This window comes from Egretta garzetta, unplaced genomic scaffold, assembly GCF_000687185.1.
Source record: "Egretta garzetta isolate BGI_Z169 unplaced genomic scaffold, ASM68718v1 scaffold334, whole genome shotgun sequence".
Taxonomy (NCBI): Eukaryota; Metazoa; Chordata; class Aves; order Pelecaniformes; family Ardeidae; genus Egretta; species Egretta garzetta.
Window position 1 is genome coordinate 598,379 of NW_009259431.1, and position 26,432 is coordinate 624,810.

Sequence of the window (26,432 nt, forward strand, 5' to 3'; positions counted from 1 at the left end):
ACATTTCTTAAGCATTACATAGTTTCTTTTCTGCTTCCCACTGAAATGTTACAGTAGAAAATGTGAAGTATCAGAGCCTTGGAGTCACCATAATTTCTCAATCAAAACTAAAAAGAACTACAAGCTGTTACTGCATCAAAATTTTCAACACACAATTCAGCAACTTGTTTCTGTAATAAAGAAAGAAAAATCCACTGACACAAACTACCCACAGACCCTACACTCCTTAAAACTTCTATTATCACTCCCCAAACTACATTTTCTGTTCAATGTATTGGGAAGTTTGCCACAGGGAGTTACAATTTGTGTTGCAAAACCACATACATCCAAATACAGAAAGGATATGTATTAATATAAAACACAGTAAAAACATTTCTCTTTACCACAGGAAAGCATAATTATTTAGTTCTAAATACTCTTATCCAGACTTCTTTTTACTCTTCCATCACACCCCAAAATGAAATTCAGTGAGTGAAAATACCTGACATTAAATATTTTAGACTGCTGCATACAAAATAAGTTACCTTGTAATTCCAATGTAAGACACCTCTTGCTTTGTATAATTATTGACCAACGAAATTCCAACATCTTGCAAAGACAGAACAATTTCTTGTTCTGCTAGTTCTGCTTTTACACTTTCATAGGCCAATTTAAATACATTCTCATCTTCAGTGATCAGGACAATACGCTGCAAACCTTCAAAAAATGACACTAAGTAGACCATTTTTCTACAATCCAGGCTGAGTATTTCCATCTTGTCCTACAAACAAGAGAGGAAAAGTTTTTACAACTGTACGTATCTTTCTACTCTACAAGCAAATGGAAAAGGCTTAGCAACATGAACAACAGAAGACATTTTTAAAGGTTCAGGAAGACAGTAAAATTTTAGTTGTGAAGTTTTATAGCCGTCTCTCACACACATATGTGCATTTGAACTGAAGACAATGCTTATTGGCACAAGCTCCAGCAAACAGTGTTGTTACTGTTCTGTGTTTGAAACTCATATATGAGATCGCTGATCATACACATTACACATGGAATTTCAAGCATACAGTGATGAACAGGATAATAAATTTAGACAGCATTAAAAGGAGATTTAGATAATAAATGTACCTCCTTTGGGGTAATTTCCTCAGTTCTATTTCCACATTTCCATTTCAATTTTCTAGATCCTGCTGGGTCTGCCCATGTATACAGGACTGCCTTATTTGGCTGAAGACAGTCTTCCAATTCACTAAGGGAGCTAGAACAAAGTAATATTAAATTAAAATCTCAATGAATATTTTGTGTCAATGACTTTTGCATGCTAGCATTTCAGCAAGGACAGCATTATTTTTCAAATAATGAAAATGAAAACAAAATGTTGTGCATGAGAAAACATGCACAAAACCATTCTCAACACAATGATAAGAACTGTATTTATACTTCAAAATACATACGTATACTTTAGAAATAAATTATACACAGAAGATTCTACATACTCATTTTCTTCCCCACTTGTGATTAACAGGGAAACATCAAGTAAAGATAAAAAACAGACAGTGGAGCTTACAAGCTGAAAGGAAAATCCAGGCTTTGTGCTGCCTGGCATTAATATTCCAAGAGAAGAAAAGCATGTTCAAAACCCGTTGTTTAGGAAAGGTTTTGCCTGTATGATTTGCTGAAGGGAAAAAAGCGCAGTGTTTAGTGTCTGGATACAGTGGATACCTTCAGACAAACAGATTGTAAACTCCATTCCCCCTCACATACCCATAAAATCTGGAAAACTTGTCTTCTACAACTCTCTGAAAGGAGCATACAGCAGGGGGGGAAGCGGAGAGGGAGGTGCTGCTCTCTTCTGCCTGGGATCCAGTGATAGGATACATGGGAATGGTTCAAAGCTGGGCCAGGGGTGGTTTAGATTGGACATAAGGAAACACTTCTTTACCGAGAAGGTTGTCAAACCCTGGAACAGGCCTCCTAGTGAGGTAGTCAATGCCCCATGGCTGTCTGTGTTTAAGAGGCATTTGGACAATGCCCTGAACAACATGTTTTAACTTTTGGTTAGCCCTGCATTGGTCAGGCAGTTAAGACTGGATGATCACTGTAGGTCCCTTCCAACTGAAATATTCTATGCTATTCTCCATAGTTCATTACAAAACTTAGATATATACTTACTAAATTTTCACTAGGGATGCCCAAAAGCCAGCTAAAAAGATAAAGATTACTAAACTTTACAGATAAAAACCAAAAGCAAACAATTGACTATTCTTCAGACAAACAGCAACATAGAGCTGCAAGCTTAATTTGACTAGCAGCTCTTCCACTTTTCAAGTAAAATTTTTTTAAACAACACTGCTCTGATTGACTGAAAGGAAAAAATGGTAGAGGCTGTTTGGCTTTTAAAAAGAAACGGGTTAAGAACACTATAGATACACTTCCACCTCTCAGCACTGCACTATATCTGCATGCGGTAACAAAGCATTAGAAAGACATTCTAGCTTGAGAACAGAACCAGTATAGCTGCGTGCAGATGCAGAACCAAATTTTCACTTCCTACATATAATTAATATTTGTTGAAATAATCTTAGTTTTGGTCTGGCTTGACAAAACTTATTTAAGTATCTACCCATTTTTCAGTCCATTCCTTCTCCTCTCCCTTAACTTTTTAACCCATTCTTGCAGCTAAATCTCAACTAAATATAACAGAACAGTAGAAGTATCAGATGTAATTACATTTACAACTAATTTATTACTTATTCAGCACAGTCAGCACAGTTCCATAAAAGCCAAGCACATCCTTTGCCTCGACCAGGAACGCAAAAGAATGTAAAGGGCATGGCTACAAAATTCACATAAAGAGACCAGAGAGCTTCTTGAGCTCACAAAACACCTTCTTTACTTGTAGAAACAGGCACCTAGCACTACATAACACTGCTCTGTTAACAATTAATTCTCTTCAATTTATAAAACAAGAGATTTTTGGGTGCTTTGACAAAATTAAACAGCTATTCCTTAAAAAATAGGCATGCTTACAATACACGAAATAACAGTTCACAAGTTTCCATGCAGAAATCCACACTAAAACTCTTCTTACATACCTTTGTCCATACTCAATAATTTCCTCTTTAGTATGGTTTATCAACAGAAATGGAGCTGCGCCATCATGGTAATTAGAAAAGGTAATCACTGTAGAATGTTCAGTCAGGTTAACATCCACTGTAATTCCTCCAAGCTATCAGATGTAAAAGTTACAAAGAAAATAAAGTGGAATGAGTTTCTATCAAAGCAAATGTAACTTAAGTATTTTGGAAAACTTTTATTCTCATAAAAGAACATCGAATAGTCAAACAAACAACTGGTTTTCACATATCTTCAGATTATTTCCCTAATCTAACTACTAGGTAAGAGGCCAAATTGCACTTAGTAATCAAAACTACAGAGGAGCTCTGTATTATCAAAATTTAGGCTGGCATTGGAGGAATCTTCCTTGAACCATTCATACACATGAATGCCCTCCAAAACAATCTACTATTAAAACCACTCATATATTTTAAAACTACTACTAGATGAGACTATATGCAACATAGAAGTAAATTTAGTGGAGTCGAAGTTACTTTCCAAAGCATTTTAGCATTACTTTAGAACTAATGTAAATACTTCTCAGCCTCAGCTAGAGACTCTAGCAAAACAATGTTTCAGCTTCCACAGATCTCCCTTGCAGAGAAGCACATAAAACAAAACACCTACTTATATCTATGTGTAAACATACAGGAAAGAGAGAGCATAAGAATGAGAACAGTACACCTGCATATACATAATCTTTTCCCCAGCTTAGGTTTTACAATACTTGATTGTATGGAAAAACAGAAAGTTTTGAGAATGGAAAATAAATGAAAAAGTTATTTACATTGTTTTACCTAATTTCCAAAGGCAACCATTTACCTTGTTGTCCAAATGAAGCAGCAGACAGTTTTCTTGCTTATCAAAATTTATCTTCTTTGGGGGGAGATTGGAATTTTCAACTCTAACAAGCAGTTTGTTGGCATCATTTTCAGGCCAAAAGGGAATGCACTAGAAAAATAAAAAAAAAAAAATCACGTGTTTTAAAGTAAGTTGAGAAAACAAACTAGATGTTAAATGGCATTCACTTTAGCCCAAAGTTCACCTACTAAAATTCTACCCAAAAGTGTAGTGAGTTGGATCTCTATTAGAAAACCTAACAGTACTTACCTGAATACAATAAATTGAAAGGAAGTCAGAAATAATTCAGGCTATAGTGAACAAACTGAGGAGTTAAGGAGCTAAAAATGAAAACATTAAGACTTCATATTCACATGAAGAAGTAGATTTGAAACAGATAATGTATATGAAGTCCAGAGTATAAAGCTGAGCATGGCAACACCACTGAAATGGCCAAGCTTCTTACCAAAAAAAAAAAAAAAGCAGCCAACAAAACTGGTCTCCAACTTTCTCCAACACAGGTTAAGAAATGAGATGTTTATATTTAATTGCGTCTGAATCCTAGAATTAAATCTTCAGTGGTGAAAGACTAGTTCACCAACTTACCATGCCACTAAGTTCCCTTTCCCATTGTTTCTCACACCACAGGAAGCAGGAAGACAAAGGAAAAAAATATAGTTAAACAGCAAGACTGAAGGTGTTATCTACATCAACATGTATCCTACGAAGGAAATTTAAATTGTATTGTAAACTAGCACAAAACACAGCAAGTAAGTCTCAACATGGAAATTAAGAGAGCTCAAAGGAAATTCAAGAAGAATCAGTCAACACTAAATGTAAGTTCAAAATCAAAACCAAAATAAGTAAAAAAGATTGGTTAAACAACAAATTACAGAATCAGCCACAGAGAACTGAAAAATAATTTTTTGCAGTAGTCTTTAGCCGCAGAATGTGTCACAAAATTATGCTGTTTCCAAATGTTCTGCCACACACTTGCTAAGTGCTTCACTGGATACCATATTTATACAACAATTTCCATTCCATAATAGGATCTTAAATTTATGTTTAGCAGTAGTCTCACACACATTGCCTTTAGCAATGTTTTCTTTCTTTCTTTCTCTGAAGATGTATGTTGGTCAACTGTCTTGTACTATACCTAATTCAAAGGACTGTCCTTGGCAAGTGATCTCATACTAATTGCTGTCCAGCAACTTCTGTTACAACCTTTGAAGAACAATGGATTTTTATAAAATTAGTAATTAGTTTCTAATAGACTGACTGCTTTCCAGACAGGGAACATGTCCAAGAGGAAGTGGGTTCTACACAAGGATTGCTTTTTTCCCTAAGACATGCTATCTGTCACCAAGAAAGAAAAGCAGACAAAAAAGAAAAGCAGCAGGAAGGACTCTGCTTAATTTAAAAATGGCAAAAATAGAATGAGGGAGAGGGGAGCAAGCAGAGATATGAATTAACATTTCAACAAGCTCGTTATTTTTTTGAAGATCAACCTAATGAAAAAAAAATAGAGACAAGTGCTCAAAAAAAATCACTAACTAAAAATTTAGGTTAACTGGATAGCAGACTTCCATATCTCAAGAACAGGATCAGATGGGAGTGTTCCTGGAAATCTGTCTCGGATGCACAAAGATAGACCATTAGTGGCTGGACTCTACCTAGATTTACAATAGATAAGAAACATACTGGATCGAGCAAGTGGGTTACAAATGAAAAATCTTAGCAGACTTAACTGTCACAATACAGACTTTTAGAGACTGCTTATCAAAAGGGAAAATATAAACACAATGTGGAAAGGCAACCAATTTTGGGAGTGAAGTTTGGAGTAATTTAGGAGGAGATACAGATTCCTCTGTTGACTGCTACTACTCCATTTGACAAACAGCCATATCTAATCTTTCAAGAGATATTAGGAGTGATCCTAAAACCTACAAAGTCCTCCTCTGACACTTGATAACTGAAAGGAGACTAAGATCAATTTATACAATTATGAAACACCTGAGAAACAATGATGCTTGTGGGACAAGGTAGAAAATTCTGTAAGCGCATCAATAAAACAGCCAACACATGAAAACGACAGATTATATATGTAGCAAAGTATTTGAACTTTCAAAACTATTACCTTCAAATAGTTTTTTTTCAGAAAATTTCAAAACTTCCTGTAAAGTAATTCATCCTAATAACAACTCTATATCAAATATAAAACACAAAACACCAAGAAGTAATAAAACCTGACTACATTTTCTCAGAATAAGAAATTAGATATCAAGTGCCCCATGCCACTACCCATGAACCTTTGTCATTTCAGAGCTTTATCAACAAACTAGATGAGGAATCATGCATGTAAAGAACCCAAAAACTACGTGGAGTCAAACAAAAGTTTGATTCAAAGGAACATAGTAATATTAGAAAATAGAACAAATGTGTAGGCTTATGGCAAACAGCCTATTCTTGAGTAAAAGCAAAGAAATTTTTGAAAATAATGATAAAACATTATGGTAAGCTGAACTGACAAACACTTAAGGATCTAAACATCATTGTGTACATTTAAAAACCATGACGGAAGAATGACAACAAAAAGCAAGCAAAGTAGTATCAATTTCATAAATTGAAATAATATTTAAATTGTATTTATCTTCCATAATCATTAAAGATAAAATGCACACTTACGGTACCAAAAATGGAACTAAAAGATCTCATTGCAAATCAGATTTAAAATATTAACTTTGGTATTTTAGTTTGCAAGCATTTTGGGTAACTGTTTGGAGTACCTACAATACTAAAGAAAAGCAAGAGAGCCTCCAACCACACTATTTGTTAGGCTAAACTCTGTCTCTGTTTTGGATATGCTCTCTTCAAGACTCATTGGAAAGGAAAGAGGGAGATTTCACTCTTCCTAGAAGGCAGTATGGATCACTTTCAGTTTTCATAGACCTCCAACCCCAAAGAGACATTGCTTTTCCTACATGTCCTGAAGGAAGGTATGATGGCCTCAAAACACATACAGAACATAATTGTGTGATGCTGCAGTGCAAACAGACAAGCTGCACACACAGTCTGCAACAGTCTAGACCTCTGCAGCATAGACAAAAGCCCCAAAGTAATTTCCACACCACTTAGCCTCAGGGCCACTGATCCCTCTCTGGAGTGATGCATTAAGCACTAAAAGACTAAGAGACTAGTCCCAGAAGAACAGTTTGGAGCTATCTGAACTGATCCACATGAGGGAAAAAACCTGAACGGAAGTTTCAGTGCCACTGCAGAGAGTGATAATACAGTAACAGTACAGGCCTTTTTCTCATACTATTTATGAAGCAGGTAACAGAAAAAAACATTCCAATTACAATGTAAACCAGCTTTAAATTATGTACTAAAGCAAAAGCAAGAAAAGGTAACAGGACACAGATTACTTATTGAAAAAGCGCGATATATTGAGACATTGCCATTGAACACTATGCATGGCTCATATTTTCCACCAGTGAGCATTCAATTGTTTTTCTTCCTTAGAGAAACAACTCTGAATAGATTCCTTTATAAGCTTACCTGTTGCAAGACAACAGGAATCCACTTTTCCTTGCCTTCCTCAGCTACTTCCAAAGTGTATTTGCTTCTATTTGAGATCATAAAAAATGGAGTGAAAGTTACAATTCTAGTAATATTAAAACTGCTAGCGTTTATGGTGACACCGACCTGTAAATAGAAAGATATTGTTAGAAGTACACTGTTCTTTTCTTACCTCATTTGTATCTCCTGAAAGTAATGAATTTGAAAGAAAAATTTAACTCACTTGATATTCCTTTTTATGACTCTTGCATTTCACAGAACCATGACTTCCAACAGTGTCCAGTGAAAACTGATCAGACAGTTCACTGTCAGTTACCATAAGTTGCACCTATGAAGAAGGACCCAGAATTAATTTTCAATTTACAGACACTGGCAACATTTAAAGTCATATATGAAGTATGCATACATATATAAACATAAACATAAGTGCATACTGGAAATACTGGTGTTTCTATTAAAAAGTCAAGACATAACAATTGCCAGCATCATCTCACAAAGGTATTTTCTACCACCCTTAATTATAAGCTATGTGGAATAAGCATTGGAAGTGTAGGATACTCCAGAGGAAGCAACCACATAAGGATCCTTTCCAAAACTTACCACAATAAAAATCTCAAAGGCAAATCAACAGTCTTGTAACCTCTCTCCTATCATTCATGCATCAGTAATACTCAGCATTAAAAAACTCACATAGATTCAAATGGTAAACTGCTTCTTAACCTTACCTTACTACCAACTCAGACCCAACCTACCAACCACCACTGCAGGAATTCATTTTGCCAGTAGTGTTCATTTTTCAAGTACCATAGCTTTACATTTCTTACACAACTTTTATGTCTTATTTAGAATAAGGACCTTTATTGATGGAATAAAGGAAATTCTTTTATTTAGGAAGCACTTCTCAGTGAATTTTATTCCTCTCAAAGATAAGAATCTCTGTCTTAGCAATACCTTTGAAAACATAAGTTTCCGATCTCAAGAATATCTGACAAAACATTTGTTTAAAATACTCTGTCTTCAGAAAGAGATATCATAGGTTTCATGCCATTCACAGAGGACAGCATAGTGTAGTTCATTTTCAAAGTGTAAAAATTATTTCATACAACAACAGAGGGAAATACAGAGCTGCCAGGTTTTACAAAATATAATACCTTGTTATTTTGGAAGAGGTTTTTGGGCTGGAAGGAAAAGAGGAGTGGTTTTTTGTAATCCGGGGGATGCTTGCGATGAATACCGTCAGCTTTATATTGCAACATTCGACCGGTTTTATTTACCATCCAGTACGGACTGTGAATTTCTATAACCGTATGCCCAGTTCTGTAGGTCACATGGACACCAATATCCAGTTCAGTCTTATCCAATTCTGTGATGCAGTAAAACGTCGTGAAGCTGATCTCTGGTAGATTGCTTTTTATATGGTACTCACTTTTCCAATTTTGATCAAGGTAGTTAAGCAACTGTAAATCTAGTTTTGTTTGATCCAAGACTGCATTATGAATCTGGGCTGAACATCCTTCTTGTAGAGTGTCATATTTGTTCCCATTTCCCTTTAAAAAAAAAAAACAAATCCGGAGTGTACATTTACATGAGTCACACTCAAAATTCCTATTAACTTTTTTTTTCTAGCTAGCTTTGAAAATGAAGATGTAAGTTATTTAGGCAAAATTTTAAAATGCTTGTTATGCTATTGAACTATGTTACATTTTTAAACATCTACCTTAACACATTTTACAGAAAAAAAAAAAAAAAAAAAATCTATGCACAGTCATCAACATTTAACACACAAAAAAAAAATCTGTCATCAAATTCAAATACATGCTTAAATGACAGATTTCCTCAACTCAGTATTCTTTCACTAAATTTAAATTTGTAAGAGACATACATATGTTACTACCATATATTCGATAGAGGCCACAGCCTCTAACTGTAGTAATTGCATTTGCGACAAAATTTTATGATTAAATTCTACTATTTGAGTCCAAATACTAAATATTAAGACCATCTGAAAAAATCAGTTTCAGTGTCTCCCATCTATATTTCTATTATCCTAGGTCTAAATTGGTAAGCAGTGGGACACAAACATAGCAGATCCACAGAATTAAACATTTAGTGCTGAGGAACCAACATCCACACTATATGTGTTTTAGGTGTTTTACTTGAGACTGGCTCTCATCTGGCCCTGGAATGAATGCCTATGGACAGTCAAAGTGCATCTAATTATATTATTTTCAGATGAAACTAAAGGAAGTCTGGCATGAGGGTGCAATTGAAGCCAAAACCTGGCAAAAAGGTGGGCCTGTGAGAATTCATTAAAAGCATGCTACTGCTAAAAGTCAGTGACATGACAGTGACAGCACATAAAATGCTACCGTAGGCTGACCCACTTATGTCACCTGAGGCAGTCGTAATTCACAGGAAAAACTACACTATTTAATTAGTCACAGAAAGTGACTCTCACAGGGCTAAACTCGTACAGTGTAAGTTTTACTTTGCAAATGTATCTAAAGTATGACTGATTACAAATGATTAATTTCACCACTTCTCACATTCTGGTACTGTTTCATTTCTGAAGATACAGACTTGCCCTTACAACATCCATAAACTTGCTTCACATATACTCTAATAGAAGCCCTTTCTTTTAATATCCATTTATAAACATACTTCAACCAGCTGATCAGCTTTCATATCATAGGTGGAAAACATCACAACAGATTTAAACATTAAAGAGTTACCTCTACAGAGTAAGTTATTTGATATGGAAGAAGATTGCAGAGAACAACAGAAGGCCATAAATGAACAACATATGGAAAATCCCATTGATCTTCTGCGCATAATGAAGATGTCAACATGTCTTTTACAGGAACAATATTGATGATAAGTGAGTGGTTAGTTGACCTCACAGACTGGCATTTCCTTTGCAATAAACTGTCAACATTTTTCATAATTTCATCAAATGTAATTCCTTCACACATATCATATTCTCCATCCACTCCATTTTCATTGGGTAGCGGTTGCAAACTCAGTATGGATCTGTAAATCAAAACGTTTTTTAAACAATACGAGATTGAGTTTTTCAATTATGAAAAAGCATTATGCAATACTAACATGCTAGAAATATTTGGATTTTGGAAGATTTCTGACAGTAATTCATTGCCTGCCTTTATCTTGCTTAGAGGAGGAAAGCAAAAGGTGGTCTGGATCCCAAAAGTTCATGGAGTTGTACCAGTTGGAGTTTTTGTTCCATACCTCTACATGCTTCCCTTGGAAAGGATGGACCGTTGGAGATTCTTATGAAGAAGCTACTGAATTCCCTTACAAGTGCTACTATATTCCTGTTCCAAGCAAAACATCTGGATAAACAATTCACTCCTATGACAGATCTGCAGAAAGTGCCCTTCCTTCCAGTCACATAAAGCATCAAGTCAATGGATTATTTACACACATGGCTTTTGTAAGGCAATTGCTTTAATCCAGTCAGCTGTCCCTTGACTGAAGACTTTTATAGTAAATATGTCATGACTGCCTAGTGGAACTCACCCATGCGGTGAATAAGAATGTCACTAAACCTTATTAAATGTAATACAGATAGAAATATTAATGAATTTACTTTATCTACAGTACAGTGTAACTTAACTAACAAAAAAGACACAGCTGTCATCTTTAAAAAAGGGGAGTGTGTTTGGGGGAAAACAGAAGGAAAAAGTCTCTGTAATAATAAAAAACAAAGCAAACTTATCTGTCTAACAGATGGTGACAGTTCAGCTAAATTGTACACACAAACTCATTGCAGTTTTAAGTGGGTATTAGCTTGAAGGTGCTAATAGCATAGCTATGCTGGAAGCCAAGTCTTTCTAAGGTTGACAAGTCTGTTTCTACATCTGTGATACAGTTTGTCTTGGTGTCAATTTTTTACTTCAGAATCACAAAAATCAAAAGAAGCCTTTTTAAAAAAAAGGCTTAAATACATCACTAGACATCATTCCACTATAAAAAAAAAGTCTGTACTTTGTGGATAACAATCACGGTGTTCCAGAAGCACCTGGGCTTGGATTCTTGCAATAATTTACTTAATTTAAGTTGTTTGGTAAAGTGGATTTCAAAAGACTTCCAATTCAAGAATTAAATAGTATTCTGTTTAACTCAGACTAGATGCTCTGAGAAGATCCCACCCAACAACAATCATACTGTATTAATTACAGTATTAAGTAGCAAAGGGGAAAAATCTTTTTTTCAGCCTAATTGTATGGATACAACAATCAACAATGTAGAAACATATTCCATGATGAAAGAAAAATGCAATGAAGTACCTGTAAGAGGACAATGGTATGCTGAATTCATCTTCTGGTGAAGCAGTCCCTAAACATCTTCCTTCCTCAAAAATATTTAATGGGATGGAAAAATGATTCCTTATCTATGTGAAATACAAATCCAGCAACATACATTAGGAAAAACTGGAAAGATAAAGTGTTTTGAGCCTAATAGAGCACAGAATGAGAACTCTCTCATTGTTCATCTTACCCATTTACCATTCAAGGTCAGGTATTTCAGAAGAACAGTCTCTAATACCAGCAAATCTCCTTAATGGATTTGGTTGTGCAGTTTAATGCTGTATTTTAATTATCAAATTAATAGATTAGCTGTAAAATGCTTTTCATGGAGAAACATAAAGCCCTGTATAACCACATCTGGTTATTATAGTCATAAACCACTCTGGGCAAAAGCAGCAAGCGAAATATAACAGGGACCCCATCATTATGGAACACTAATATCTGGACCATCCCTGTACTTGTAAACTATGTGTCTATCAAAAATACTATTCAATCAAAAAAGATATATGCTCAAAGGGCTCACTCTTCAGCTGACTTGGTACTAAATTTGAAATTAATGTATCAATGGTACGGGATGAAAAAGAAGAAATTCCATAGAATGATAACCTTGTGGAACAAAGGTAAGGTTAAGAGAGGTTTGATCACTTCACACAAAGCAAATAGTTCAACAAGACTGAGATTGGAGCGAATATTAGAAAACATTACTGAGAATTATCCTGATCCAAAACCTGTCCATTTCCACTCCCACCACACTCCCTGTCTTTATGACTTTGAAAAAGCTTTTTGTTCTTTAAAATCTCTTCTAACCTACCTTATAATACACAACAGTAAAGTTATATGAATTGTTCAGTTAAACATTTTTAAAAGTATATTTTAAAAACTTATTTAAGGACTTCAGGGTCATTTTTATTCATTAGAAAATGAAAATAATAATGAAATTATAACATATGGAAATATAATAACCTGAATAGGAGAACGTATAGTTATCATCTTGCTTCCTTCAACCGTATCAATTTGGCAGACAATGGACCTTTCAACACCTGATTCCTCATGTCTCACTCTGTAAATACATCGACCCACTTTGGTTAATGGAATCTTTTCCACAGTGGAATGATTATGTGGACCTAGAATTTAAAAGATGACAAGTGGAAGACTCAAGAAGAGCATAGAGACACATTTGAAAGACAGAAATGTGCATTCAATAGAATTTTCTGTATCCTTTGATCCATTAAAAAAAAAAAGCAGATGAAGAACCACAATCACCACTTTTAACAGGATAACCTTGCAGTGTTACTAAAGAAACAGGAAAGATTCTATTTTTGTCACAGGAAAAAGAGTAAATGAGTCCATCGTTCAAATATTTAAGTGGGTTTTGCCACTGCAAATAAAATTAGTACCTAAAGAGAAGCGTTTACAAGATGTAATGGCTTGTTAACAACTCAAATTTATTGCAAACCCAATTCAACTAATAAACCATATGGTCAAGACCAGTTTGAAAAATCAGTTTAGATAAACTGTCAACTGTTACAATACATCAACTTAAACTGTTAACACATACACCATTAAAAATAGCTAAATTTTACTGTTAGCTTTAACTCTGTTTTACTTTAAAGTATTTATAACACTCTTTTCTTAAAAACGTTCCCCTTAAGAGTAACTTCTGTGAACACACATATATACAGGCCTCAGAATTCTAAAAAAAAAAAAAAAAAAAAAAAAAAAAAAAAAAAAAAAAATCATTCTTAATTCTTAATTCTGCATTGACATGTGAATACAAACAAAAATATTTTGACTGCAGTAAAATTATGAAGTAAAGATTAGTTACTTAAATAATTTATCATAGTAGAAAGTTTATGCTACAATAATTAACAGGCACAATACATGTAACTTTTAGCTGTGACTAAAGTAGGATTTCAAATAATGCTGCACATCTAGAATCCAAAGAAATATTCCTTCCATGTTACGTAGTCCCCAATACTTATAGACCTGTACAAGATACAGTATTATGCATCATCAAGTATTTACAAAAACAGAAGATGTATGAACTTTGGAACTTACAGATCTGAATGTAAAACCTCTTGCTACTCAGAGTCGTCATTGCTGTGAACTGGTCACTCTCATTTTTAGTTCTGACAAATTCCATATTTAAATTCTCTCCGTCTCCTAAATGAAATATTTTTGCTCCAAATTCAACATTAAGGACACTAAAGGAATCGCTAGGCGAGACAGTGATGGGAAGTCCTAAAGAATTTATTATTACAAATGGTGCTCGGTCTTTTTTGAAGATGTCTGAAGTTTGACTAGCTGCTTCAGCAAATGCCTAGAAAGCAAAAGTATAGATACAAAACACAAATATACTGAATAAGATCAAGACAATCCGTGCAAACAGTTATTTAAGAATTCTGACACTGCACAATTAAGTAATCTTTCTTACCGTGCCCAAGTTACTCAACATTTGTAGCCCACATTTGGATAGCGTAATGTTCAGCTGGTCTTTTGAGGAAACATTTATCACTGTTTTATATTCTGGAACTTTGTAGTTTTCTTCTTCTTCTGCATCCGAGTCAACCAACGCGTTTTTAGCCTTCTTCTTAATCTGAAAGGAGATTTTTTAAAGAATTCTTATCTGACCACTCCTTCTGTAGAGTCAAGTTTCGCCTCAAGACGCTTTTGTCTCCCTTTCCCACTTACATGTCCTGACATGGTTTTCCTTTTTTTGTTCATGCTTTTATTCTCAAATAAAAACAAAAGAGGGGGACGGTAAAGAAGGCAAGAGGTAAAAGATATATTTCAGAAGTCAATGAAATTCCAATATCAATAGCTAATTTATGATCATTCAGTCTTTGTATGTTTCCAAGCCAAATACTTATTTTGTATGTCTTCATTCGTTTGAAGGAAAAAGAATAAAAGCACATGTAATACATTTTCCTCATCTTCAACATTTCTGGAAATTACGTATTTCCAAATGTTACATTTCAAATCTGGGCAAGAAGATATGAGGTTTGACTCACTATCTTCTACCTTTCTCCTGCATTAGTTCTTATGTATTTCTGGAAAATTCTTAGGAATATTTTAAGAGCGATTTCTTGATTGCAATACCTCAGTCCATATTTTTACCATTCTGAGGCCATTGCTATAGAAAATTGTTTGATAATGGCAGTCCCAGGAAAAGGGTGTTTTTTCCATTCTAAGCGACCTCTCAGGCTAAAAATACTTGAGAAATTTTGAAAAAATCAGAAAACAATGCAATGAAACAGTTAAGACAGAAGGAGAGAAGAAAAAAAAAGTATCGCCTTTCCTTGCATGAATGCTTATCTACTTTGAGACTAGAATCTAGACTATTTCCTTATGAAAGACAGAACTGAAGTGGTAACAGCACTATTCCCACAGTGCACTTTGTGCTAGTCAATAACAGGTATAACTTTTTCTGATACATTTCTGCCACAGATACTGCTGTAGAACAAGATGAGTGGTCTTCTGTCCTTCCAAAGTCACTGAATGCATCGTTAGCTAACTTTAGAGAAATTGATATAAAGCCATGGTGATTATCTAGTGCAACTGGAATCAAATCTTCTTGCCACCTGAAAGACAGTATTTAAAAGATCTGTGGGTCTGGATCTTCACTTGTGCAAGAGTTGGCTTCATTCACTACTTGGGAAAAAAGTCTCCAGTAACCAACAAGAAGGAACAAAATTGTTAGATTAGTCTCAGCAATGAAAGGTGCAGAGCATTTTTTTTTTTTAAGGCATTGAAATGGAAGATTTGAGTTCAGCTTTGGAAAGTGTACCTTGATATCAAGAATCCATGGTTTGAATAAATCAGTCTTCTCAACTTCTAGTGGTTCAAGCAAAGGTTCCCACACCCCAAACATCTCGTTAAAATAGTGTACCTATCAAAATGCAGAAGTCAATTAGGAAGTTACATGCAACTGTTAAATCAATGTAAGCTCTACAGATTTTTAAAGACTTAAATTCCGATTTACAAATATATTAATTACTCCGGTAATATAAAATATTTATAATCAGATTGCACTTTCATCTCCCACCATAAGATGAAGCAAATGCATTAGAGAAATAAATGAGGCAGCTAAGCCTCTACTGCAAAGACCTACTTCCAAGTAAGTGGTGTGATGTATCAAAATATAATTTTGGCTTAAACTGTAGGCACTGGAAATCTAAAGCACTATAAATAAAGAATTTACCTACAACAACCACTGAATTTTATGCTACTAGTCTTTAAGATAGGCAAAGATTTTTAGCCAATTACTAGTCCAAAATTTAACACTGATACAACAAATCTTTGGAAATCTGTACAGAGTGTAATTGTGAGACTGTATAACACCAACGACTGTCATTAATACATTATATTTAATGCATTAAGTTTTCATTTTAATGACTTTTAACATCTCATTCCCATCCTGCTCCCACAACATTTATCTGCAGGAGTTTAGTCAAATATATGGATTATTTTTCTTTTATTGTCTAAATAACATAATAGGTTTAATATTTTACGAAAACTTTTCTTTCTTATGTGGGATTTCTCACCTCTAGCTCAAGACGAGAACGTAGGTTGATTAGAGTACTCCAGTTTTTTACTTCTCCAAGAAATGAGGACTTGGCTAAAAGCATTGGTACAGTTCGGTGCCCAACCCCAGCTTCAAGTGTTAGAAAAACAGATTCTATATTCATTTTCAATGACTCTCCTGTGGGAACCAGTTCAGCAGTTGGATTTGTATCCTCATTTTCATTTGACTCTTCAAGAAACCACATCTTCAGGTTTTTTATATCTTTCTTATTCCACAAGTCTGGAGGAATTTGACTAATCTCTTCTGTTGTTTCAGCAGTTTGATAAAGGGCTGATGTAATAGTAATTACTGTGTTTATGATTATTGGCGAAACCTACAAATAAGAAGTTGGAATAATTGGAAATGAGAAGTTAGTACAGGCAACAGTCAGCTACTTTCAGACTCAAAATTATGAGTATGTTACACTAACCAAACACTTCTGTTCTCTATGGGACTCTTACGTTTGAAAACTCATTCCTTTCCATAAGCTACAGTTCAACCTATGCAGATTTTCAAGCCCTGCCTTTCTTCCAGATGGGAGCTTTCTAAAATACATCTTCCAACACTCTCTCTGAACACTTCAAAACTTATCTCTGCACATCAGGCCATTTTGTAAAACAGAGATTCCAAAACTAAAGCATTGTGACACAATTATTAATTTTCAAATTTGTTTACTTCCACATGCTAAATAGGTAGGTGACCTGATGAAGAACAGAAACAATTCTGCAATTCAGTCATTCCTGATTTTTTTTTTTAAGAAGCATATACAACTAAAAACACAGGAAGAGTCTACTTACTTTTATTGTCAGAGATTTAATCGTTAAATCAGCTGTCTGTGGATTAGTGCCTGACTGTTTCATTTCAAAGAATAAGTCACAAGGCTGCAATATCTATACAAAAGAGTAAAAATGTGTTAAATAGAGAAAAAAAATCTTTCAGAAATCATATCATTTTAAATACTACACATTAAGGAAAAGTTATCATTATTTGGATCTTCAAATTTAAGAGTAATTTGAACACTAATAACGTGTTCAAACATAAAGAAATGAAATATCAGAAGCATCGCCTCCACCCTTCTCAATCATCACTGTAGCTGATATTTGAATCATCAAAGTGCATTATACTTCAGTAACGCCATTCCTTAGGTAAAGCCTCAGATGTCTTCAGATACACCATATCATCATGTCTGTGACTTTTGAGAAGAATCCGATTTTTCAGTTAAGAGCAACACAGCAACAACAGTTAGTTTTCCTGAATAAAAATATCACTGCTTAAATCACAATCACTCAGTTCCAGCTTTATTTTACAATCAGTCCTTGTATATTCCCACTTGCCAAGGTTTACCAAAACCAAATCTAAGGTAGAATATAAACAAAATCATAGTGCCATGTGATTAATATTTAAAGCACTCAGATGTACTTAGACTCTACTGATACTTTTTTGATAGGGAAATTTGTTCTCCAGTCCCTACCTGAGAAGATAAGTCTTTAAAAAATATAATTTCAAACCATATTGATTTTGCAATCTTTCCCGACATCTCTGTCCATATCTGAATCAGATGCTGGGGGCACAGAAACAGCTCAGATCAGTTTTACCACACTTTTCCCACGTGAATTTCATCTAACAGATTTTTTTGGCTGTATTATTATTTTATCATCTGCTGCTTAAATTATTTTTTTTTCTGTGTTACAACCAAGAATAAAAAATAACGCATTCTTCTTTCAAGCAAGGTACATGCAAGAAATGTACAGGAAGAACCTCATCACTTGTGCTACTCTAAGTACAAAGACTAGTTTTCTGGGTATCTGGGGAAACATTTTGATCAGGAGGATGAATTCATCCATCAACAGCATCCCCAAAGTTTAGGCAATATAAAATCATCACGTGGTAATAACCTTCAGAAATCTTGTAATCTTCATATAAACTTGTATCATACATTTTTGTTTCTTGACTAAAGGTGGCCATGGAATGTCAATCTGAATCTCTGTTTCTCTGATTATTTTCCCAGACTGTAATCATATTGTTACAGAAAACCTGGGTTCAGAGATTTCCTTATGTACTTGTTTTCAAAAGGGGTAGTTATGCTGCTACCTGCAGAAAACAGTCTTTTTTGACCTCTACTACTCTCTCTTGAACTTCCTGAATCTTTCAAAAAAGGTACTGTTTTAAGCATCAAATCTAAGCTTTTCCCCTCTTTATAGCACAAGTCAGCTACAGGTATTTGTTTCTACAGTCAGATATGAGATTCTGGCAGAAGATATACCTGTAAGAGGGAAAGCTTGGTGTGAAGCCTCCTAATTGCTTTCTACAAAGCTAGCCACATTTTTGCCACATTCACCAGCTATGGAAATGGAAGTCAAGCAACTTTGTGTTGTGGCTAACAGTGCAAGCGCATCACTTTCTCAGTGACTAGATTAAGAGATTAATGCAATCAAAGACTGTGTCTACCCAAGGAGTCAGTTGAGCTGCTCTGAAAGCATCTGATGAAGTGGGAGTCCCAGTCCTTTGTGCTTATAGCTTTGGTCTTTCCTACACAGCTCCATAAAGTAAGCAGCGATTAACGCATAGCTGAAAAGACTCATTCTTCAAAATTCATCTGTGGTCTGAGGACACAGATAACAGTTGGATATGCTGTCAAACTGAATTTTTTTCTCTGACACAACAGTATCATTACAGAGTTAACTGAGGTACAGTCTGCCAAGGAGGCAGAAAAGGTGTAAGAAGCTCCAGTAGTATTCCCACATGGCCGGTAATTAACAAGTCTGATTCTGTTGCCAAAATATAAACAGACAGTTTTAATATAATGGATCTATGGACCTTACCACAAAGGAATTTATCAACAGCATACCGTAAGTAATCTATTTCATAATAAATGCTTCCTATTCTGTCTGTGACCCTTCGTTATTCACTTACATAGATATTTAATACAAAGTTTCAGACTGAAAGTATTCCAAATTTACTATATTGCATTTGAAATAGTGTACACTTATAAAATTCTATTTATTTGGCTTACATGGGATATAAGAGATTATTAAGATTTTCCTCCTCGGGATTCTAATTTTAGTTTGCCATATACAGCAGACCTCAAAGCCACAGATCAAGATGACACATTTGGCATAAGACGAAACAGAATAAAATCAAGACAATAAGTTAGCCACAAAATTTTACTCATATGTCTGTAATATACATTCTAGTGAGGAAAGCTTCAGACATAACTTACATTCTAGTAGTCTAAATTACACAGCACCTTTTAAATACAAACTGGATGTTTGCAACTCACCGTAGTAATGTTCCCTTTCCTTTTTTCTGGAAGAAATGGGCATGCTTTCATTTGTATCTCTTTAACAGCAGCTGTCATGCTATACCTTTCAGGGCTGTTTTTAATGAAGACCTCACACTGTGTTGTAACCACCAATGCAGGAGCGTCACTTCTTGTTAGATCAGCCACAAACACAATTTCTGGATTTTTAACAACAATGTTCATTTCCATTGTAGATACAGGCTGCACAGGTGCTTCAAAGATAAAAATTAAATGAGATTAATTGTTCAAAGATTAAATGGACATTGTTTACATCTCTCACAACTTATAGAGAAGTTTTAAAGATTTGGTGATATGATCTAGCATAGCTGTTGTCAGAAAACCTGTAGATCTAGATCCCTGCAACAGAATTATTTCTAGGCTCTTCACTGGACATAAAAAAACCTTTAAAGCTCTAATTACTTTCCTATACAGCAAAAGATTCCACAAAGCTTCTTTGTCAAAATGGAAAGGATAACAGTATCACTACTGTTATTACCTCTGACACTAGCAAATGTATTAGTTTCACTAAATATCTACATCAGCCAGCTATGATAGGGTTTTATGAAAATGTTGGACGCATTTTCTGCTCTCTGGAGCAGCAAAACACACATTTTTCTGTAGGACAATAATGCAGTATTTACTAGTGCCTGATGTAACCATTCGCAGTACCAATATAATTCTATGTAAGACTTAATTTGTTTAGGTTTTGTGCATCTACTAAATAAACATAGCAGGCCTCACTGAGGTGGACACAACTAAGATATTAAGGGTACAGGAAAACAAAAACAGAGAAAGGGATTTGGCTTTGCAGACCTGATGTGAACTACCTGAGGCCTGGAAGCATAAATAGTTCATTTCCTGCTCTGATGCCTTAATGGACTAATATCTGATGGCAGATACATGGTTCTGCACTAGAAAGACCAAATTAGGCACTCAAGCTAAAAGCCTGCTTCCTGATGTAGGCACAAACGCACAGCAGTGGACAAATGAAATGACAACATTTCTAGTCAGCGATATCTGGGAGGCTGAATTCATATTTAAGCATAATACAATATGCTCCACCGTTCTCAGGAAGGATGAAAATTATTATGGTGGTAATCATCATTATAAACTTTGCTGAGACTGCAAAGATAGCCAAACAAACCTAGAGTGCCACCTGTAACTGTCCTTTCCTATTTTATTTTAGACATTTACTTCTACGTATTTCCTTTCTCTGGTAAGACAAAGCTTCATTTGGAAATAAAGACCAAGGCACATGAGTCAATTTCCATGATGCAAAGACAGAAACATCAATGGTTAAAAGAAGCTGTTCTATACACATAAACATGGGAAATAGCATAAAAGGAGTACTGTAGTTTTTACAATACTATTATAATATGAAAATTAAATGGATATTTAAATATAAGTTTTTAAATATTTCCAGTATGTACCTTGTTCCTTTAAAGGTAGTGACTGTTTGAGATTTCTCTGTGCAGCAGCACTTTCTGCATTAGCCTTTAAGAATATATCTGCAACAGTAAGTAGAAACTCCATGCTTGCACAAAGGTATATCTCTTGAACAATCACATCAAGAACAGTGCCATCTCTCCCCTGCTTATAGCTTATATCCATCATAACTTTCTTTTCAAATCCATGTTTCATTTCCACCATCCTGAAAGACCATTAAGGCAGCATTTAATGAGACAGTAAAAAAAACCAGCCACAAATGCTGAAAAAACACTCAAGATTCTCACCAGCTGCAATACATTAACAAGAGTGAATTTAAAAAGTTAACATCAAAAATTTAAAAACATGACTGATAAAAATAACAACATAAATTCTGAAAACCGACAAAACTGAACTCCCACACATTGACAACCAAAGGTGTTCCTAATTTTAACATGTCACACGATCACAATTCTGTGTTTACATATCAAAAGCCTTATACTTTACTGAAGTTTGTTACTCTTCATGAAAAAAGCTTAGTCTTACTTAGCCAGCAGTTTACTAAAGTAAAATTTGTTTCTATATGCAGTTATTAATTTCATATTTAAAGTTTGTTTTATTTCATATTTAAAGTTTGCTTCTAGTATTTCTATTGGTGTCTCATAAGCATCATATGGACAAAGGGCAAGCAAGACATGTAAGCCTACAGTAACATGTTCCTTAAGAACTGCCTACACCAAAAAAAATTGCAGTTTTAACAGAATACTAAAATGGAAATATTTGGAACTCTGTCAAACTGATAAACAGCAATTTATGTCAAAATACAGACCTCGGTGTAGCCTTCTGAATTGACTGTCTTTTATCATCTAGTGTACAGTTTGCCAGCTTGACTGAAGCATTCATTGAACCATCTGATAACATTTTGACAGCAGCTGACATCAAAACTAACTTAAACTCTGCAAGCTTCGAAAGGTCATCTCTCTGATCCAAATTTGTAACCTGTTTAAATCAAATGAAAATATGTTTGTAGATTTGCTTACAGGTAATGGAAATGATATAGGGGTGTAATATACAGCTTTACTCTAGCTGGTAAGGTTTCTAATAATAAAAATATATTAAACCAACTCACTGGTAGTTCAGAAGACAACAAAATCAATAACATACAGAGAAAAACTGATAAAAAGCAAAGCTTTACCTTTCTGCAAGCTTGCTAAAGCAAGCTACATTAGTGAGAGGGAGATAATGTTTAAAAGAAAGTGGAATTGTCATATGCAATTTTGCATTGTTTGCTGTTTAAAAACACACATATATGTATCTTATATATATGTATTATATGTGTATATATATATATGCAAAGACACCAAATAAGAAATTAAGTTTTGACTCTTATGACTATGTAATGTTTAGCCAGGTATTGGAAAATTGTTCAAAATCTAAAATAACAGACTATAAGTTTAAAAAAAATATTATCAAACTTTTAGTCAGAAATTTGCAGGTAAGTTTTGTAAATTTAAACCAAGAAGAATAAAAATGCATTCATACTGTAATAAAAATTTAAAATCTCTCCACAGTTTTGTTTATGTATGTTTGTTTGTGTGTGTGTAACTAACGAATAGGTTGCATCTGTCTGCACTTTTTATTCCCAAACTGTATTTTAAACTAAGGTAAGTTTTCAACAAATTTTTAGTCAGATCCTAGAAGACACCACATATTATATGCTATTGCTGGTTATTCTCTTTCCTGTAGTATCTGCTACGTGATTTAGTTAAAATAGCTATCATTTCTATCACGTTTGTTACTATTGCTAGAAATCACTTTCTCTGCTATAAATTAAACTAATCCCGTTCAGAATTTCCAGGATTCTAGGCAACCTTGAAGATCTTTCTTTCTCTTTGTAACCCAAATTATATTTACCTGCTTTGAATTTGGACTGTACAATACTAAAGTCAGAGAGTCAAATCTGAAGTCCAGTTTTAGTGTTGTTTTTATTTTCATAGGTGAATGCAATTCCACCACAGCTGACGTCACAACAGTTACACCTTTCAGAAATTAGAAAAAACATTTAATATTAAAGAAAATTACCTGACTGCAAATAAGGAAAAGAAAAACAAAACCAAACCACAAAACACAAAACCAAACCCAACATCCTCACTACTGACTATAAAGACAACTTCCCTTTTTGTCCACATGTAAATCCACCCACACTTAGGATATGTTTATCATGCTCTCTGTAATTACTTTTGGCAAAATCACACAATGTTTGAGAAAATTAAATACTCCACAAAATATTCTACATGCAATTTTTACCACCTTTAAGACATAAATGTACAACTTTTCTTAATGTTATATGGTTACCACTTGCAAGAGTGTTTACAACAAATACAAGTTTACTTTCATCCTCATTTGTTCAACTTGCCAAGTTTTTGCTAGTTTTCACATTTAATAGAAGAGTTCAACAAAAGATTCTTTTCTTAACCTTGTTTTTTTTTTAGTGTGTGCTGAACAGTTTATGGGCAATGATGCCTATGGAATAGGAACAACTTTTAGGGATGCCATTGTTATGACAAGGCAAACAGATCTAAAACTGAACAGCAACAGAACCAGCATACACAGGAAAAAGAGTAACATAGCTACTTTCCAAAGCTGGTATGTTACCAAATCCAGCTGACATGTTTAGGTGCTCACTGCATTATTGCCAGTAGAACAATATGGTCCTTACATTAAAACACATCATGTTACAAAACTCACTAGAGTGGCCCAGTTGCTCCTATTCATTATCATTACTGTTGGGTATAGCTTAAACCACAATATCAAGATAACAGGAGCATACTGTTAAAAACAACTGAATCTGGCATACTTTCATAAAGGCAATTCCAACAGAAATAATAAATTGACAGTAATACCTAAAAATCCTAGACCACATGTAATTTTAGAAAGCATTACCTGCAGAGTGCTGTGAAGTACTATGCATATCACTACCATGGCTAGTCGTATCTTCCGGTTCTGGTAAAGATGGTGACGCACCAGAGCTTCCACCTATATTTTCATTTAGCGTCCTCAATATTGTGGTAATGTCTTCCTGACTGAGAATTAGCTTTAAAAAAAGATTGTTATTAAACTCAGAACAACTCAGTTCATTAAACTTGGTAGCTAAAATCTAAGTTTACAAATAAACAGATAAACCAAATTAATCTCATCTAAGTCTCTATTTAGGAGACTAAAGAACCAATAAAATGTTTCTCTCAAATCCACACAACCCCTTACCGTAACTTCTAGAAATCATAAGTCATTCACACATTGTTTTATTTTTGTCCACAAGCTCTCTTTACAAAGCTACAATTTAGAAATTTAACATTAGAAGCCATACACATACAGTGTGACTTATAGTCACCTGAAGTTGTCGTCCACATTGAGTCACAAGGTACTTTATGTGGTTACTAGTTCTATTTCAAAATTTGGCAAATTTGTTTTCCTCATACAACCAACAATCTTTAATTTTTTGATGTTAAATTTAAATGAGCACATGAACTAACTCCTGCTCAGGTTTGTCATGCATATGAATTCAGCAGGTAATCATACTGCTAATGAACAGACCAATAAACCCCAACTTTTTCCAATCCTTCTTTTAAAGATGCTAACTAACATATAAAAGAAGGCCATAACAGCATACTTATTTCTAACTAGCAACAGTAACATATAGCACAAAATCTGCCTGCAGTATCACAGATTAAATACACAGCTTAGATCAGAACAGAAAGCTATTAATTTCCTTTTTCCCTATGAAACAACAAAATCCCCTCTACCTGTATGTTTTGAAATCAATCAGTACCCTAATTAAGGAACTTGGACGTTTCTGAACAGAAAAATGGATCCATTTTCCACGGATATTTTAACAGCTGCTTTCAGAAATGACTGCTTACATTCATAGGCTTGAGTCGGCCAGATATTTCAATATCAGGAACTTCGTTATACCAGGCAGCAGCTAAATTTCGTTCAACAGCTACTTCCAGATTAAGTGGCTGCAGCAACTGTACTTCAGTTTGCAATGAACCCTGCTCATAGCATGATCTGTGAACAGAAACAAAATACTCCCAGCTTAACATTACTTCACTTACACGTTCTAACAAACACAATTTGTCTTTTCCTCACCTTTTTTAATAGTACTGTAGAACAGTCTTCATACTACTTCTAGTATCGCTACTTAAAGCCTAACTCCAACTAGACATATTTTCTTGGCAGGGAGGGGACACCTCACGCACACAGCGGGCACATAACATACTAACTTCTTGCAAAGTTAGAACCTCCTGCCTGCTCTCCACTGGACAGCAATTCCTCCTTTCTTCAGTACTCTTCAAGTGTGTTTGAAAATACCCTTCCCTTCTCTCTCCCCCTCCCAATCCCCTAAACCAAGCCCATTTTCAAAGACTTCTTTACGGCTATCCAACTTGATATCTTTCCTGCTATGTATAGCTTGAAAACCCCATCAAAATAGCCATTTACAAATGGGTATAACCTGTCCCAAAGCAGTGAATGATACATAAGTCTATTATTCTACACAATAGTCTCTAAACAAACATTTGCTTCTATTAGAAGATGTGTAGATGCTATTTCTCTTAAACTATGTGTTTTAATTGCTTTTACAAAGTTTATTAATTTGCTGTTATATTTCAAGATAATAGTGTATCCATCGGCCACCAACCATTAACTACTTATTTTGATAACAACTTCTCAAAGCTCTCCAACTGAAGTATCCCAAATGGATTACATGAATTTTAGAAAATCCTGATATTACATTACCTGTACAACTTTAGTTCACTCAATTTCACTGTCATAGAATCAATAACGGGCGGAAGATTATACCGTGTTTTTGTTTTAGCAATAAAGAATTGGTTCTTCACAGTGATTAGACCAAGATCGGCCACAAGGACATTCTCAGACATTGCTGACTGTGGAACTATCACAACAGGTGCTTTAATATTGATATCCAGTGCCAAACGGGAGCTACGCTCAGCTAGCTCTTTTACACCTGTAGCTGCTTTCTCTGCGGCTTGAACAGTTGCCTCCGTAAGAGCTTCCTTGGCGGCTTGAAAGTTATTTATGAAAGCCTAGGAAAAGAATACAGATGTTGCAAATTTTATTAAGAACTACACTACTTCAAAACCACTAAGCACTGTAGGTTTTTTAAACAGCAAACCATCTTAAGATACCATTTTTGCTACGCACTTTTTCTGAATTCTTTAATAGGGTAATCTTCCCCCATAATATGATAAAGTATGTGTGTCTATATATATAT

General features: G+C 34.6%; 1 protein-coding gene across 1 annotated transcript in view; it reads right to left on the bottom strand.

Annotated features, from left to right (window-relative positions):
• VPS13A (vacuolar protein sorting 13 homolog A) overlaps positions 1-26,432 on the bottom strand; it is a 154,862-nt gene that overhangs the window by 35,156 nt on the left and 93,274 nt on the right. Inside the window, exons 33-54 of the mRNA XM_035892672.1 lie at positions 25,937-26,244; positions 25,060-25,207; positions 24,083-24,233; positions 23,054-23,178; positions 21,969-22,138; positions 21,145-21,365; positions 19,694-19,926; positions 17,211-17,303; positions 16,394-16,747; positions 15,637-15,738; positions 14,284-14,445; positions 13,908-14,169; positions 12,813-12,973; positions 11,829-11,932; positions 10,254-10,551; positions 8,673-9,068; positions 7,745-7,849; positions 7,501-7,647; positions 3,925-4,053; positions 3,081-3,214; positions 1,114-1,243; positions 525-760 (exon numbers count right to left, since the gene is read on the bottom strand). Coding sequence (XP_035748565.1) covers positions 525-760; positions 1,114-1,243; positions 3,081-3,214; positions 3,925-4,053; positions 7,501-7,647; positions 7,745-7,849; positions 8,673-9,068; positions 10,254-10,551; positions 11,829-11,932; positions 12,813-12,973; positions 13,908-14,169; positions 14,284-14,445; positions 15,637-15,738; positions 16,394-16,747; positions 17,211-17,303; positions 19,694-19,926; positions 21,145-21,365; positions 21,969-22,138; positions 23,054-23,178; positions 24,083-24,233; positions 25,060-25,207; positions 25,937-26,244 — 4,169 coding nt within the window. The remainder of the gene's footprint in view (positions 1-524; positions 761-1,113; positions 1,244-3,080; positions 3,215-3,924; positions 4,054-7,500; positions 7,648-7,744; positions 7,850-8,672; positions 9,069-10,253; positions 10,552-11,828; positions 11,933-12,812; positions 12,974-13,907; positions 14,170-14,283; positions 14,446-15,636; positions 15,739-16,393; positions 16,748-17,210; positions 17,304-19,693; positions 19,927-21,144; positions 21,366-21,968; positions 22,139-23,053; positions 23,179-24,082; positions 24,234-25,059; positions 25,208-25,936; positions 26,245-26,432) is intronic.